Genomic DNA, 18,140 nt, shown 5'->3' with positions numbered 1-18,140 from the left:
TATACCTCAGTGTCCACGCAGAAACACAAGAGTATACCTCAGTGTCCACGCAGAAACACAAGAGAAGAGCCCTGTTTGCAAAAAAGGTAAGATTGAGACTCCTGGAGGTAACCCAGATTGATGGAACCATTTCATCTGTCAGCAGGCACAACTTAGACACCAGTCTCCAACCTTGAAGTGTCCAGGGAGAGCCTTGCACATTAAATTTCTCCCCTTTGAGACCATGCTGCTATTTCAATGGGTAAAGTGTGGATGAAACCTGCTCTGATACTTATCAAGTCATGTTGGTCCTTTGAAAATATTCATGTAAGCTTAAAAATGAGAGTATGTGAATGATCATGTACGCCTACAGAGCATTTCTAGATAGAGTACACCTCAGCAACAACTGGATTCTTGAAATTTGTGTATCCTTATTACTTGGAAAGCCAGAAGTTGTGATTGGACAAAAAAACCCAAATCCCAACACTGCAGTAATTCACAACAGCGATACCTGGGGGTATGAATCTGAGGAAATTATGAGAACTAGGCAATAAGACGACAAGATTTGAAAACTATTTCACAGGTTGAAAAATAGCATTAAAGCAGTACTGTTATATTTTCACGGCAATTTCTTTAATTGTCAGTACATTCCTTTCCAGAAGCTACAAGGCTACTTTGCTACATTAGCCTGCTTATTTTCATGGTCTGTGGCCAGACATTTATCCCATAGCTGGCCACCTCTTTGTGATCAGCCGTTTAAAACCACCACGCTTGCAATTTGCCAGTAAAATAACTTCTACTACCACAACTAACTCATAGCGCTCCGATGCCCTGAGGTAGCTAATACAGTAAAACCTAAGCATGCAATGTGTCAGCATGATCTGAATTCTTCCAGCCATTACTTTTGATCAATTTTTGGAATGAATCTAGCTCAGAGATACAAAAGCATTTTGCAAGTGAAAAAAAAATGCCCCATGGCTTATTGCAACAGAAATACGTGAAGATACAGCACGCTCATAGCAAGACACTTTGAAAGGTGAAAGTATACTGCTGTTAAAGCGTTTTTCCGCATCAGTCAAGTCACACGTTCTGTAATTATTAGTAAGAATTTACAAATATGCATCCACTCCTCCCCTCCCCCAACTTCCCCCCAAAAGAGAAACTGATGGGCCCTATTGTACAGCCTGATCCAACACAAGCTGGCTCTAAAGAAAAAAAAGCCAGTATTTCCTTTGTAGCTAGTTGACTACATCAAGAAAGAGTTTGCTGTTCAACCACTGAAGGCCAATCCATTCACAATTTTGGAGATTAAAGACTACCATCTTGACTTGCATCCAGAAGTGCACTGAAAGCAAAAGTTGTGAGGCACAGCACAATGTGATCCCTCTGCAGCACAGGTGAGCAAGCAGGCTGCCATATGGTGTATCAGCTGAAGTTTCCCAGTGGTCTTCACGTGTAGTCTCCGATGCAGCACGTGCATTGTAATAATCCACTGAAATATTTATCCATTTGGAAAAGGAAGATCTATACCACAACAGTGAGTTCCACAATAAATAAAAAGGCTGGAACTCTAGATGAGGGTAGACAAAGTACTGATGGCTATCATTGCTGCCACAACATCCAGAAATAACAGGGAAGTAATGGGGATAAAATAACAATGCTTGAAGGTTGGACCTTTATAAAGGAGGACGGAAATATATGCTATAACATAGAAGACTAAATGAATACAATTCTTCTGGTGGATTACCCAGGTTGCAAGTGTTTCTTCTTTAAGCCTTAGTCCTTAAGAATACCCCACCCCCTGTAAGTACTGAGGATGAAGTTGAGTGACTACTAATCACTTAATCATACAAAGTAGATGAGACGGGAGAAGTCACGAATCAGATGAAGACCCACATCTCTTCACTAATCCTTCCCCCACAAACTGAACTTGAGGGATGGCAAGATGAAAGGTGGAGATCTCACGATACAGCTCTCAAAGCCCTCTCAAAGATATGTGAATAGAGCCACTGAAAACAACTGGTAAAAGTTACAGGAAGAATCAAGCAACATGCTTGCCAAAGGTATCAGGCAGCCAAACGGTCTAGAAGTAGTAATATGGAACAGCTTAAAAAAAACTGGTAGTGAACTGACTCTTCCTGCTGGCCTGTTAGTGAAGATGCCAGTCAACCCTAGAGTGCATCTGCAAAGTCCACAGGGCACTGGCGGACATGCACAACACAAACCTTCTCATCCTTGGGTGGACGCCCCCGCTTTCGGGGGCTCTGATCCTGGGCTCTTTTCAAAGGTGATTTTGATCCTCTCTCTGACGATACAGAAGAGACCCTCTTTTTTCCTTCCCCTGTGCCCTTCTTCACCTTCCCTTCAGACAAACTGGCTTTGCGTTTCTCTTCACCAGCAGATTGCTTGCTTCTTTCTTCACTGGAATTACGTCGATTCTTCTCTTCATTGGAGTTATGGGAAGACGCCTGAGAGATTACAGAACAGAAGATGGTAAGGAAAGAAAAGAAGAGACTTTCATGCAAAACCAAGGATGTGAAGGACCCTGTGCTGATTACTATCAAGCAAAACCGCAGCACAGTAACTTGAAAACTAGATATTTGTTAGCCCTTTGAAGTTGGTGAGTGAAGTTCCTGGTTAGCTCTCCTGTAAAAGTACATCAGTTTAAGCGAGTAACCGAACAGGCCACTTGAAGACTTGCTGGGATTGTGTGCGCATATATGCACTTCCAATATACTAAAGACAAGATAAGTAGATATCAAATTCTAGCCCAAGACTTAAGACTGATTTATCAAATCATCATAAGCAGATCAATTAGCTTCTTCAGTTTCTCCATCAGTTTAACAACATTTTTCTCACCATGCAAGATTGAATCGGGAAGAAAAGATAGGGGGGACAAAACCACAACACCGAAACGAAAACGAACCCTCCCCTCCTCAACTTGCCAGAGGCAACAAATGAATTCTACTTTCATTTAAAAATGCATCTGACCATCATTCACGCCAAGACTTATTTTGATGCACACAGTAAAAAAGAACCCACTCACCTGGTCTTTGCCTTTGGTTTTTCTAAGAAACTCCTCTACAGCATCCACAGCTTGCTGGAAGCGCTTACCCTTGTTAATCTTTATCATTTCCTCTTTGTGAGGGTGATAAGGCTTCAGTTGCTCCACTTTGATCCAAGCACTAGAAACAAACAAAAGAAACAGTCATATTCTCCAAACAGCAACTTTCTTAACCATCCTACTTTTAGAAACACAGATGCACTTTATTTTCTCCAAAGCAACTGACAATAGCAGCCCAAACTCACTGGCTTTCTACAACCCAAAGGGTTTCTGCATTCACTGAGAACTTTCCTCTGGCACTTTTACCTGGTTTCTCTCTCAAGATTCATATCCTCTCATGCTAGCAGTGCTCTGCGCTAAGCGTTATTCTCTATCAGCAAGACAGCTTTTGGATGTGATCATAGATACTTGTTTAGAACAAAGGCAGTCTAACAACTGCCCTTGTATCACCAGCAGGAACACCCACAATCACATGCCTCCACACAAGGTAGCCAATAACATGAATCTGATTAAAAGGTTGTTGAAAGCAGAGGCCACATAACAATTCTAAGCCATCAATCCCTTGTTCAAACACACTGTGCACACACCAGTGTCTGCAAAAACTGGAGAAAAAAACAAAATTATGTATCTCACAACACAGCTGACACAAATAAAGTGAGTGCAAACAACACAGATCATTGCTGAATACATTTCTGATGTACCTTGGTAATTTGCATGAAAACAACATTTTCACTTTTGAGGAAAAAGAACAGTTTTCTTCACTGCTGATATTTTAAGATAAACTGGTACAGCAGCAGAGTATTAGCCTGACTGCTAACAGCTGACTGTCCTATGAAGAAACACAGATGACTTCCCTGTTTACACTGCTGCTAAATAGGACTTGACATTTACCAAATGGTGAAGTCGTCAAGTACAGGCTGGCAACTTCACTTTCCTTCAGGTTGACAAGCCCTTCTACCACTCCTTCACTGCAGCTGAGGGGAATGCCTTTGCTTTCAACATGCCTTGTGGCTCTCGCAGAGATTAGACTACCTTCCTCTCTCCCCAAATTCAAGACCAGGCTTATCAGCCACACTGTTACAAAGCTATTTCCATCCTGTGGAAAAACAGACCTGTAGAAGTTTTAGAAAAAGCTTTTTCTGAGCTACGATGGCCAACAGTGCTTCTTAGCATACAGCAGCCCAGAACACAGTAAAAACCAGTCAAACTGATTTTCTCTGGTCCCAAAACATCTCTACGTTACAAACGTTGACTAGCCACGATTATAGGTTTTTAATACTCTCCAGTGCGGTCTAGCTCCTGCAAGCAGCTGGTTTAACAGCTGCCTTTTCAGACACTGTAAGCATCATGTCACACACCTAAACTGAACATTAAGGTGAAAATAAGAACAACACTTTGCTGAATCTTGCTTGTTCTCTTTTTCACAAAGCAGTAAAGCCCAGCAAACTCTTTAAGCCTTCATGGAGATCTTTCTCTTCACTGGCATTAGCCATTGTTTGCAGTCAGCAATCAGCTTTCTTAAGGTAGACTGAAACTTTTTGGGTCGCATTTGGAGAGATGAGGCCTCCTGCTAGAACTGGCTGCAAAAAACAATACCGTCCTTTCCACTCTACCTGTATAGCCTACACCATGATTCCACCATAGCCTGGAAGCAGAACCCAGTACTCTTCTGCACATAAAGCTGAATGCTTTTGCTTAGTTTATATCTTCTTCATAATACTTAATGTAATGTAACGAGTCAAATCATTACTTTCAGACTACAGCCTACCATCCAGTAGCTATTTGGAGCATCCTTCCCAGCTGCCCAGACATTACAGTATGTCTTAAAACTTCCTTACACTGTAAGGCTTCTCTGCGTGGCACTCAGTGACAAAGCATCCCTGGGTACTAGACAACATCAGCTCATGACAAGCCTTTCCATTATGTATATAAAGGAAACAGAATTTTGGAGTACATTACAATAGAGCATGTTAAATCTTGCTGGCAGTTTTGATCTGCTAAATGAAAGTAACTTGTTTTTATATCAAGGCATTCTCTTCAGTTTCTGCACATCCTATCCCTCATCACTGCACATGTTCATTAGCTTCCTTTCTCATTACTTTTCCTTTGGCATGGAGAAAGTCTAAAGCACAGAGCTTTCTGACTCCTGGCTTCAAAGGTACATCTTGGCACTTGTGATCCCTCAAGACAAAGAGACAGAGATCTCTGAGACAAACTACTAAGTGAAAAACAGTCTTAAATGCTGCCTCAGGGTTAAAAAAAAATTAAAAAAAAGAAAATTAAAATAATAGTAAAAAAAAAAAAGTGGTCTTTTCCCTTTCAATTTACCCTTTGTGTGTCACCTACCTGGACAACCTTCTACAAGATATGAAGACATCTTTTGACAGTAGATGTCCACAAAGCATTTGTGTGCAATGTTACAAATACTCAAAAAGGAAAGAACTTTCCACAAAACAAAATCATTCATGCTTATACACAAGATCTCTCTCTGTTAAGCAATAACCTCAAAGCCAATGAAGGCCAATATTTAGATAAGAGGTCTCTAGGATGCAACATATAAAAAAACCTCCTACTATTCTCCCGACTCAGCAATTAATTAATGCCCTAGAAAAGCATCAGCAGCATTACATTACTGAAGATGTCATACTTAAGATGAAATTGCATTCATACTGCTGCACAGAGTCATCTGGTATCTGCAAAGAATGGGCTAAATGGAAAGTGAAAAGATGTAAAAAAGATGCATGTCAGTAATGGGTTTCTCTGCTCATTTCTCCATACCCTTCCTCATCCCCTTCAAAATACCATTCTTATAAAACCACTACTCATGTAAAATCCATGTTATATTCATGAACAATAATCAAAATTTGGAATGCTTATAAAGCAGAGGCAAGTAAGAACATGACCTGGAGCTGCACAGAAAACGGCACAGAAGAGATGCAACCAGAGATACCATATTCAAATCCATGATACGAGCTTAGCATAGGCAAGGCAACCTTAAAATCCCCGACTTCCTAGCCACTCTTTTCCAGCCTAAAGATATCAATTCCTAATGCTACAGAAATGAAAGTGGAGAAATATCCACGAATACTCACTTTTTGCAAGCCTTACAGTTAAGGATGGAAAACAGTGGCACTGACTCCAATTTTCTATTACTTACTACAGCCTGGGAAGAATTTCATGAAGTTTTACACTGTAGCAGTTTAGATGCCCACAGTAAATGCTAACACAACCAATTTTGAAAGTCAAAAGAAAATTGCTTTGTTATTCACAAGCCCAGTGTGTGTGAGCACACAACAGAGAAATCAAGATGGGTTTCCTGCTGTCAGAAGGGAATGCCACAGTTTTCATCAGTAAACAACTTAAATGGCTGAACTCTGGAATTTGGTATGTAGACTTCTATATGGGAAAACAAAAAATGACCACACTATTTTAGAATAAATGTCTGTACAGCTAAAAGGAGTCGATACTTAGCAAAAGAAAACAAGCAGCAGAATTTCTTTCAGTACTGTCCTAAGTATTAGATTTTTCAAATTTGTGCAACAAAAAAAATTTGCAGAGTACTTCTACATCCAAAGATATCAGTAAGAGGTTGAAAAGCTTTTACTATAGTAATTTTCAGCTATGCCACTCTCCCTGCAAAGATGTCTGACAACGCTCCAGCTGGCTCTGCTATACAGCAGTCTGGCTACAGCAACATAGAGCTGGGGGATAATTTGCCTAACTGAGAAACACCAACAGTGTAAGCTAACCCTCTCTGTCAGCTTCGCCTATACCCTCTGGCTCCTCAGATTGCCAGAGTACCACAACCAATACCTGGCAAACTTTAAGCAAGTGTTCTCTGATGTCAGGAACCAAAATAACCTTTTACAAAGACTACATCCAGAAATTTCTCTCACCTTGAAAATCAGGGAGAACAGTGGCAGAAGACGACGGTAGGTGTTTGCATCCCAACAGGATACAGAGGATGGGAAGGCAATGAGTGCTGTGCTAAAATCACCACGCTTAATGGAAATAGACTGCAGATTATCACACTTATCTCAGCTTGCAAGCTTCCTCCAATTTTTCCTTCGCATATGAAGTTAGGAAGTGCCCTTTGACCCAATTACATTTAGCGACACTATTTAGTTTTTTACACATGCTTCAAGGAGGTGCTACGGGTAAGAATGGACGGCTCCACCTTCCTATTAAGACTTCGATACACATGACTTGCAAGACCATTCAGCTATTCCAGAGCATGGAAGAAAGTGGGAGAAGAAAGTGGGACGGGAGGTGAATGTCTGTGTTTGTACACACATCTCTGATGACTGCCGGACTCTCCCTAGTACTTCCATGAAACGTAGTAGAATGATATCTTCAAAGCAATGATTTTGTTGGTTTTGACAATGTCATAATGAATTCCCAAGCAGGCCATGAAACATAAGAATATTTTGAACTGGATGAAGCACACCAAGAAAGACTCGTAGGCTACTGGCCTGCCAATCTACTAATTCTAACTACTAAAAGCAATAAACGCACATATACAGCAATGTTCAAGTTCTACGTTGCAGCACTTGACTACTGGAATGATTTACAAAGATTTCCTATAACAAGACTGTAGCTTGGGAAATAAAAGGTGATCTTAACAACTATCTGAAAAGCACAGTTAGAAACACAGATAAGAGGTCAAAGTTCTACTGCTTTCTAAATGAAAGACTAAATTAAAACTGTTGTTTATACTCCCACAATTGGATGTTGTTACATTCTTGCCAGGTCGATGGGCAGGAAACATCAACTCTTCTCGATTTTAGATTAAGAATCCTTATAATGTGACTGAGAAGAGACACTCAGAAAAAGAACCCCTAGGCAGACTAGAAAAACCTCCTTATCAATTTGGAGAACAAGTTAATAAGAGACATTACATGACTATGTGCATCACAATTAAGGCAATCACTTGGAATAGGACACGGATATTATATTACTACTATGAACATCACGGTGGCTTTCACTGTGTTAAAGCGTAAGTGTACTTCACAGTTTAAATAAATAAGCAAATTCTTCTTCCATCGGTAAGGAATCCTTATGTTCCAGAAAATCTACTACTTTGAAAGTGACCGAAGCAACTAAGTCCTTCAACACAACAAACATAAGGAGCACAGAGCTTAGCAGAAACTTTATTAAAAAGCCAGGTCTTAGAGCACAGTCTGAACACACTCCTGCTCTCATTTTTATGTCTTTGGCCAAACTACTTAGAGCACTCCAGTTAATCATAAAATCATTAAGGTTGGAAAAGACCTCTAAGATCATCAAGTCCAACTGCCAACCCAGCACCACCATGCCTGCTAAACCATACCTGAAGTGCCACATCTACACGTTTTTTGAACACCTCCAGGGATGGGGACTCAACCACCCCCCGGGCAACCTGTTCCAATGCCTGACCACTCTTTCAGTAAAGGTATTTTTCCTAATGTCCAGTCTGAACCTCCCCTGGCGCAACTCGAGGCCACTGCCTCTCATCCTATTCACTAGTTACTTGGGAGAAGAGACCAACACCTGCCTCGCTACACCCTCCTTTCAGGCAGTTGTGGAGAGTGATAAGGTCTCCCCTCAACCTCCTCTTCCTCAGACTAAACAGCCCCAGTTCCCTCAGATGCTCCTCATAAGACTTGTACTCTAGGCCCTTCACCAGCCTCATTGCCCTCCTCTGGACATGCTCCAACAACTCAATGGCCTTCTTGTAGTGAGAGGCCCAAAACTGAACTCAGTAGTTGAGGTGCGGCCTCATCAGTGCCAAGTACAGAGGCACAATCACTGCCCTGCTCCTGCTGGCCACACTATTCCTGACACAAGCCAGGATGCCGCTGGCCTTCTTGGCCACCTGGGCACACTGCTGGCTCATGTTCAGTCGGCTGTCGACCAGCACCTCCAGGTCCTTTTCCACCGGGCAGATTTCCAGCCACTCCTCCCCAAGCCTGTAGCATTGCATGGGGTTGTTGTGACCCAAGTGCAGGACCTGGGACTTGGCCTTGTTGAACCTCATACAACTGACCTCTGCCCATTGATCCAGCCTGTCCAGATCCCTCTGCAGAGCCTTCCTTCCCGATCGACACTCCCGCCCAGCTTGGTGTCATCTGCAGACTTACTGAGGGAGCACTCAATCCCCTCATCCAGATCATCAATAAAGACATTAAACAAGACTGGCGCCAAAACTGAGCCCTGGGGAACACTACTCATGACCTAATGTATATCCTTAGTCACTGCAGCATCACACTGAGCCAGTAAATATTAGTATGTATTAGTTTGCCCAGGGAGGTTGTAGATTCTCCTTCTCTGGAGATGAAATTCAAGACCTGCCTGGACAAGTTCCTATGCAGCCTGCTCTAGGTGACCCTGCTTTGGCAGGGGGGTTGGACTAGATGACCCACAGAGGTCCCTTCCAGCCCCGAACATTCTGTGATTCTGTATTCAGTTCAGAGGTAGAGAAACATACATTTTCTTCTGTGCTGTATCCAAAACTATTCAATATTTCACAAATAAACAAAACCTATCTATACACTACACCGAAATCACTTCCAAACTGGTCAGTATGTTTTTACTCACCTGTCCACTCTGCTCAGATGAAGGCACACCAGTTCTTACTTCTAAGCAGCTTTCTCCTTAACCTTTGGTATGGCAAACTGGAGCCACGTAAGTCAGAAGGAAACAGTTTTTAACTAGCCTGAAATGATGGCATTTCTGGCCACAGCAGTCACCAAAGACTATCAAGTCTGAGATTGCCTACTCATCAACAAACTGGCTGGCAATCTCCCTCAGAAGTTTGAGAGAGGGATTCTACCCAGCAACTAGCATCACCTTCACCTTACACACACCGGACAATAGGCAAATAGTTTAAAATTAGATCCAAACCTGTTAAACCTTGAAAGAGTAAGGCAATAACAGAAGAGCTGTAAAAATGGATCAGTAGTACAGCAATGTCACCTTCCAAACTTGAAAGTGGCAGAAAGAGCAAAGAGCTAGAAAACAGAAGCAATGTGCACTAGAGTAGCCATATGAGTAAGTGTAGGTATCACACCACAGTCAGTGATGGAGCTCTACATCCTCCTATTTGTCACACTGTTCATTATGTAGAGTAGTGACATTTTGTCAGTTATGTTATTTCCACTTACTGTTTATACACACCTAGAAAAACGTATTTGCAAAACACAAGTTTACTTGCACAAAATAAGTGAAATTTAAAGTGAAAATTTTAATTAAAATTTCCTTTTAAGTGAAATAATTGAAATTTTTCCTGATTTGGTTTGTTGATTGTGCTCAAAGATACAGATCTTCCTTCAGCAGCACACTGGTTACAATTAAATTTCACAAGCTGGAGACAGGGACAAGGAGACACGACAACGACCTCACTATCTTAATGTGCCAGACGACTGGATTTTCTTATCAGAGCTCCAGAAGTGCGTAATAAATCCCAATTATTTTGCAGCTCTGAACTCTTCATTTGCTATCACGCTGCTAATCTCAGCTACAGTGAGACATGTGACCACTTTTTCCAAACTTGTCTTCATGCACAATATCTCTGTGCTTGACTCAGTAACAGGAAATACAGGAATCAAGAACAAGTGGGATAGAAACAGTCAGTCGCCTCAACTTTTAGAACTTGCTTAGCTCAAATAGCCACGTTTAACAATGACACCACCATCAAAAAAAAGCACTCTCTGCCCAAGTCACAGAAGGCAAAGGCAGGGACTGGATGAATGAAAAAATGCCTAACAAAAAACTGCCTACTGTAGGAGAAGATCAGGCTTGAGACCATCTACGGAACCTGGAAGCGCACAAGTCCACGGGACCTGATGAGGTGCATCCATTGGTCCTGAGGAAACTGGCAGGTGAAGTTGGTAAGCCACGTCGTGGCAGTCCGGTGAAGTTCCCAGTGATTGGAAAAGACAAAACAAAAGGAAGACCCAGGAAACTATAGGCCAGTCAGTCTCACCTCTGTGCCCAGCAAGATCATGAAGCAGATCCTCCTAGAAACTAGGACATCATCTACCTGGACTTCAGCAGAGCATTTGACACTGACCTGCACAACATCCTTGTCTCTAAACTGGAATAACACAGATTTGATGGATCGAGCACTTGGTGGATTAGAAATTGGCTCAAAGAGTTGCAGTCAGCAGCTCAATGTCCAGGTGGAGACCAGTGACGAGTGGCATTCCTGAGGGGTCAGTACTAGGACCAGTGCTGTTTAATATCTTTGTCGGCGACATGGACAGTGGGATTGAGCACACCCTTGGCAAGTTTGCAGATGACACCAAGCCGAGCAGTGCAGTCAATACGCTGGAGGGAAGGGATGCCATCCAGAGAGGCCTTGGCAGGCTTGAGAGGTGGGCCTGTGTGAACCTCATAAAGTGCAATGAGACCAAGTGCAGGGTCCTGCACACAAGTTGGGGCAATCCCAAGCACAAATACAGGCTGGGGGATGAAGGGATGGAGAGCAGCCCTGAGGAGAAGGACTTGGGGGTGCTGGTTGACAAGAAGCTCAAACATGACCCAGCAACGTGCACTCACAGCTCAGAAGGCCAGCTGTACCCTGGGCTGCATCCCCAGCAGCGTGGGCAGCAGGGCGAGAGAGGGGATTCTGCTCCGCTCTGCTGAGACCCCACCAGGAGTCCTGCATCCAGCTCTGCAGCCCTCAGCACAGGAAAGACACAGAGCTGTTGGAGCGGGACCACAAGGTGGACCACGAAGATGATCAGGGGGCTGGAACCCCTCTAGTGTGAGGAAAGGCTGAGAGAGTTGGGGCTGTTCAGCCTGAAGAAGAGAAGGCTGTAGTACTTTAAAGGAGTTTATAAGATGGGTGCAGACTTTGTAGCAGGGCCTGTTGCCATGTGTCCGGGGAGATCTTATCGCAGCCTTCCAGTACCCTGAGGGGCCTATAAGTAAGCCAGAGAGGGACTTTTTACAAGGGCATGTAGCGACAGGACAAGAGGTGATGGCTTCAAGCTCAAACAGGGTAGGTTTAGATCAGATATAAGGAAGAAATCCTCTCCTATGAGGGTGTGAGGCACTGGCACGGGTTGCCCAAAGAAGCTGTGGCTGCCCCCTCCCTGGCAGTGTTCAAGGTCAGCCTGGACTGGGCTTTGAGCACCCTGGTGTAGGGAAAGGTGTCTCTGCCCATGGCAGGGGGGTTGGACTAGATGATCGGTAACGTCCCTTCCAACCCAAACCATTCTATGATTCTATGAAATAAACCTTCACTTGCCTTTACTAGAGGTCCAACAAACCTTCCCACCAGTATGCAGCATTCACTTCTACTCTATCAGGTTTAGACCTCAGTTCTTACAGAAACTGATTTTTAAATATTGAGCAAAAATAACTTTGCAGTCAAAAATAATTTCAAGAAACATGCATTAAATGGTCTCAATTCTTCTTACCTTTCTTCCCCAAAAACTAAAGGGTTTTCTAGTCTTCTGCAGCTATTTGTAATTTTCTCCCTTACCGCAAAATAGTAGAAAATAATGGAGAAACTGACAACTTAGCAAAATAATTTTCAGTTTCATGAAATACCCAAGCTCAGGTTTTGGGGGGGTTTTCCAGTTTGGAATTATCTAAGACAACTACATAAGTTTGGAATCAATAAATTGTGCCTTGCATAAAGTTAGTGTACAACAGTTTTGGCTTTCCTATATTTCAAAGTCTTCCAACGCACAGCAAGAATGTCTTCATTCACTAGGTATGACAGTATATTCTTTTATAAATGGCAAGTACATATTTTATTTTTCTGGCAGAAAAATAAAACAATACTCTTAGCTGTACCTCTCCTACGTGGTTACACACTAAGATCTAACCCAGTTACATCACACCTACTTCCCTAAAAATGGCAAGCTATGAAGAACTTTCCTTTACAGCAGCAACTAAAATCCTAACATGATTGAGTATGTAAGTCTTTACAGTCTTCACACACCCACACGACCGGCTATAGCACGCAATAACGGCTGAATTTTTTTGCGCGCAGATCAAAGACAATCCTTTGCAAAGCTACACTGCACTGTGTTAATATATATTTCTTCTACAAAAGACCCATTTTATATGGCACAGTACTTTCACCAGATGAAAATAAGCAGGTACATACTGATCTTCTGTTCCAAAAAACTTCACAAAGAAGCACTTTTTTCCACGAGGTTTCTTCAGATCTTTAGGTGGATTAACAATCTGAAGGTGATTAGAAGTGAAAATTAAAAAGCACGTAATGAAAATTTATACTGTGATTTTACTGTCATGTGTTACAGCAACTGTAGATTTATTTTTTAAAATCTGACTAGGAAGAGAACTTGAATCTGTTATAAGTCTTTCAGGAAAACGTGTAATCTTTTATTTCCTTAAACATGGGTATACTGCAGCAGAATGAAAAAGCACCCAAACTCCAATTATGCATCACTACATTCTTAGTGAGGTTTTCTTCTCCCTATACCAAACAGATCAGGTAGCAATCTTTTTTAAATTTAGAAAACCAAATGGCATTAACAAAAGTTTGTTCGACCTAGGTAACTTAAAATCTACATTTAAAGCTTTGTCTTCACTCCCAGAATAGATTGTTTACAAAGTTTAAAATATCAGTGAAGAGAAAAGCTGTCATTCAGTCATACAGGTGACACCTGAAAGACTGCAGGGGAGCCTGGACTTAACTTAATCCAATAACCAAACATTTACAGTTGTCAGCCACACTGACAACACTTTTCCCTGCTGCATGCTGTTAACTGCACATGCTTAGTCCTCATACCTACACAACAAATAAAAACAAAGTTATGTCAGAGAAGGAGAAATAATAAAAATGGCACATATAATTTATTTTCAAAAACCTTGTTGGCCTCTCATCAGAAAAAAAAAACAAACCAGAAGAGAAAGTTTAACTGCTCCCTATCCCTAGAATTATTACTCAAAAAACATAGCTCTAAAGCAGTATCTCGAGAAGCCAGACTCTTTATTTCTATTATTTAACACAGTGCATTTGACCAACTTGCTACGGGAGGAAAGAAACTTGCCTTGCAGAAAGTGATAGGGATTAAATAACTAAATCTGGGAAACACAATCGGTTCCAGAGCTGGACAAACTGCTCTCTGTTGCTCTTCACTCCATCTGAACTAACAGCTGTTAGTGACAGGCTGAACCTCCAGATCAAATAAAGCCCTAAACTGGTTCATAGTTTAGATTGGTGGGGTATATATTTAAAAAAAAAAAAAACACAACAAAAAAACCCACAACCAACGCTGTATTACTCTAACTGAAACATTTTCAGGCAAAGCTTTCTCTGTGCAGAAGGAAAAAGCAAAACCAAACAAACAAAACCCAAGAAAACAACAATAAAAACAAACCAAACCTTACCTTTCCTGGCCATGGAGGATACCTGCCCAGCTTCCCCCTAGAGAAAAAAGAAAGCATCAGGCACTAGAACCAGAGAAAAAACAATACCCCATCTCTAACTTTTTGCATTACATCCTATTTTTCATATTAATAAAGTCAAAACTTGCAGTCAAAACCTACCGTGAAAGGCAAGACACACAGCTGACTCACAAGTATTATACTGTTAGATATCTGCACCTAAACAAAGCCTCTACACCACCTGCATGAATTCGCTGGACTATAAGAATTTAAGTGAGCAGAACAGCAGCAACACAGCTACTGCCTGGAAGATACAGTGCTACAGTGCTTATGACTCTTGTAGGTCTGGATATTCCTTCACAAGGAACTGAAAGTAGCATCGATGCAGACAATCAAACCAACGTTCAGGCTGGTAACTTATATCCATCCGGACAGAACAGTCTAGCGAGCAGAGCAGCCACCGATTTCCAGCTCAGAGAGCTCAGATGCTTAGAAGTTCTCACAGGAAAGCATTAATGGCAGGATCCCCTGAACAGATGTTCCATTATCACGTTCTTCAGGCACTCACCACCACAGTAAGACATGCTAAAGATACAAGAGAGCCATAAGAAAGGCAGAAAAGTTTATTTCCTATGCTTGTAAATGTTTCCACTATGAAAATTACACAAAACTATTTCTTCACAGAGGAGGAAAAGAGACATATAGTCTTAGCCTTCAGCATAGTGGCTTTACCATTATCTTACCCTTGTTATTTACTCAGGCAGCAATACTCTCGCAAAACCTTTATCAGTCATTGTCTTGCAAGAGACTGGCAAAGAACCTGTGGAGTCTGCCAGCTCCTGAACCAAAAATTCTCAGCAAGTGGCACTGCAGCCCCTCTTGAGATGGCAATGCTATACAGACGATTCTGTAGCGATGGTCAGGCAGGAACACTGCCAAGAGCTGTAACCATGACCGCGTCTCATATTCAACGCTTCCATTCTTGTACTGAACAAGACGTTCATCAAAGCCTTTCATATAGTTCTGTCTTATAGTTCTTCTGTGATGGCTCTGGGGATAGTACCTGTCTAGGTTGTAATGCACAAAACTAAAGCAGGATAACCTGCATTCCAACACTGAGAGCAGTGCACTCCCCAAATCCTCATTTCAAAAAAAAAAAAATGCTAAAAGGAACCAATCTTTACTTACTTTGCTATATAAATTAGACAACTTCACAGCACTGTCAATTTTTCGGATGAGAAACTGCAGTTGTCACAGCCTGGAGCACACGCTTCTTTTTATCTGGGATATAAATATAAATGCATGCACTTGCGTGTTGGGGATTAGCTATTTCTTGCAAGCCCTAGCAGGACACCCTAGACTATCAAGTACAGTAGAGCCTATGCACTTAAAAATCAGCGCTTACAGGGCTCAGTGGAATCCCCTTAGTTCTCCTGATCAGGAAATACAAAATCACATCTGACTAACTTGAGTGTAAAACTAGAGTGACAAGGGGAAATGGCTTCTTCGAGCTTCAACAAGGCCATTCTAAAATGCAGAAAGAGGCTGTTGTCCCAGCTTGTCGCGTTGCTTCATTAAAGCACTGCCAAGAAAAGGTATCGCTGCCGTCTAAACTTATTTATGTCCCTTCTCACCTCCCTTGGGAGGCAAACATATTTCCAACCGAGCCCCGCAACCATCGCCCCTCTGTCCCGCGCCCCTCACCCCTCTCCGCCTCACACAGGCTCTTTTATGCGCCGCCTCCCGTTAGCCTCCGCCGCCGGCCCGGCTACCAGCCGAGCCTGCCTCCCTTCGGCCCGCTCCAGCCCAGGCCCGGGGCCCCAGACCGCCTCCCGCCGCCACCCCCCGCCCCTCCTCACACCGCCCCTGGGAGCGGCGGCGAAACCCGCCGCCTGCCCTGCCCAGCCCCTCCCTATCCGCAACCTGGAGTCCCCCGCGGCTACGGGGTGACAGCCCTCGGCCCGGCCCGGCCCGTCTCGCCGCGCTCCGCCGGGCCGGGCACAGCCCCGCTGCCGCCCCGCCGCCACCTCCCCTGCCACAGGCGGAGCCTCAGCCGCGCTCCGCGGGAGGTGTCTGCGCCGGCGCCCGCCGCCCCGCCGTGCCCCGCCGGCGCCCAGCCCGCCCCGCCACTCACCACACCAGGTCTCCGAGCCTCAGACTCACGGCCGCCATCTTACCAACAGAGCCACCAGCCGCACCGCGCAAAGCCTGCCGGGACAGGACGGCACCCGCCGCCGGGAGGGGGCGCAGCGGCCGCGGGGATTGGGCAGCGCCCGTCACGTGGGCGGGCGGGCTGTCACCGGCCGCTCCCGCGAGGCGGCGCCGATTGGACGCGCGGCACCGCGATGGCGTCGGGCTCGCGCGGGGCGGTGGCGGCTGCGGAGCGGGACCCGCGCCGGCCGCAGACCCGTCCCCGGGAGGCCTCTGGCCGGCCCGCCCCGCCCCGCCCACCGGTGGGTCGGGGGCAGCCGCCAAGCAGCAGGGCTTTGTGCTGAGCACGTCGGGGTGAGTGGCCGTGGCGGTGGGTGGGCCGCGGGGGGGGCTCCCCTCTGCAGCGAAGGGCGCTGCTCCCCGAGCCGCTGCGGCAAAGGCCCCTGCAGCACCCCCGGGCAACGGGGCCGTCTTTAGTCTGAGGTTTCGCCTCAAACGAAGGAGCCGGTTGCTCCCCGGGGCGGCTCGCTGTCAGGGCTCCGGTTCTGCGGGGCGTCCGGGTACCAGAGGTCGTTTGTGACCGCCCGTTGGAGCTCCCGGTGACCCCCCCCCGAGGCCACACCGGGAGGGGGTGGGGTTCAGAGCGTGGTTTGCGCTCTCTCTCCGGCGGCAGCAGCTGGGAGATGCTGTCTCCAGCCGGCTGTTGCAGAGTTGCATCCGTTTTTCCTTATGACTTGCTGTGTTCGGTGTTGCCTTTCCTCCCAGTATCTGACTAAGCCAATTTCACAATTTTTCAAGCGTTCTTGTGTCCTCTCCTGCTCTGTGCCCCTTCAGAGACCTGACTGTAGGTGCCTGAAGGGGCATGAGCGTGATACCTGTGCTGCACAGCCCCAGAGATGAGCTGCCCACTCTGCACCCTGTAGTGAGTGATTAATTGCTCTGCTTTTTCTCCCGGCCTTGGGTGGATTGAGATCAACTATCTTATTCTAAATTGGTGTTTGTCAACTTAATCAGGTATGCCCTCCTTGTTACAACTCCCCTGTCCTTTTTCAAGAGAGATGCACCATGTTCGGAGAAAATGTCCTATTTTAAAAGCATTAACAGGCTGTAAAATGGGTGTTTGACTTGTTTTGTTGTGTAGCACAGACTCCTGCACCCCCTTTTCCTTCACACATTGATCCTGGCTGCTGACGATACCCAGTCTCTGTGTGCCTGAACGCCTCCAGTAAAGGACTCGACAGCAACATTGGAATGGATGTGTTTCCTTCAATATAAGATACGGGTTTGAAAAGGAGAAAAACCCTTTCTCCTGACAGGTTTAATTTACTGTCTGCAACCAAAATCCAGGACTAGTGCAGCCAGACGTGCACAGCCTCCTGCTCCTTGGCCCTGCGCAGCTGGCAGCGGTTCCCGCCGTGCTGCAGTGCTCTGCAGCTGGAGCAGGTGGTCCGAGGGCCTTTGTCCATCCCGTGAACTCCCGGAGTTGTGAGCCCTGCCTTCTGCTCCTGGCTCTGACCTCGGGTAGGTGCTGATCTCGGGGGGGCCCAGGGTGCTGCTGAGCAGCTTGGGGCGGACCTGCTGGAGAGCAGCTCTGCAG

General features: G+C 44.7%; 1 protein-coding gene across 7 annotated transcripts in view; it reads right to left on the bottom strand.

The window, feature by feature from the left end:
* The window catches only part of GLYR1 (glyoxylate reductase 1 homolog), a 29,616-nt gene extending 13,012 nt beyond the window's left edge, over nt 1-16,604 (bottom strand). For 4 of the 7 annotated variants that reach the window (XM_075436160.1, XM_075436161.1, XM_075436162.1 and 1 more), the window contains exons 1-5: nt 16,527-16,597; nt 14,396-14,432; nt 13,146-13,225; nt 3,026-3,164; nt 2,205-2,447 (exon numbers count right to left, since the gene is read on the bottom strand). In XM_075436160.1, the coding sequence (XP_075292275.1) occupies nt 2,205-2,447; nt 3,026-3,164; nt 13,146-13,225; nt 14,396-14,432; nt 16,527-16,564 (537 nt within the window). In that variant the 5' untranslated portion in view covers nt 16,565-16,597. Of the gene's footprint in view, nt 1-2,204; nt 2,448-3,025; nt 3,165-13,145; nt 13,226-14,395; nt 14,433-15,580; nt 15,674-16,526 lie in introns of all 7 variants that reach the window. The other 3 variants (XM_075436165.1, XM_075436166.1, XM_075436164.1) reach the window with 2 other exon arrangements.
* Nucleotides 16,605-18,140: the final 1,536 nt, after the last annotated feature.

The sequence above is a fragment of the Opisthocomus hoazin genome, chromosome 15 (assembly GCF_030867145.1).
Source record: "Opisthocomus hoazin isolate bOpiHoa1 chromosome 15, bOpiHoa1.hap1, whole genome shotgun sequence".
Classification (NCBI taxonomy): domain Eukaryota; kingdom Metazoa; phylum Chordata; class Aves; order Opisthocomiformes; family Opisthocomidae; genus Opisthocomus; species Opisthocomus hoazin.
Note: the sequence above shows the minus strand (reverse complement) of the source record. Positions and strands in the feature narration are given on the sequence as shown.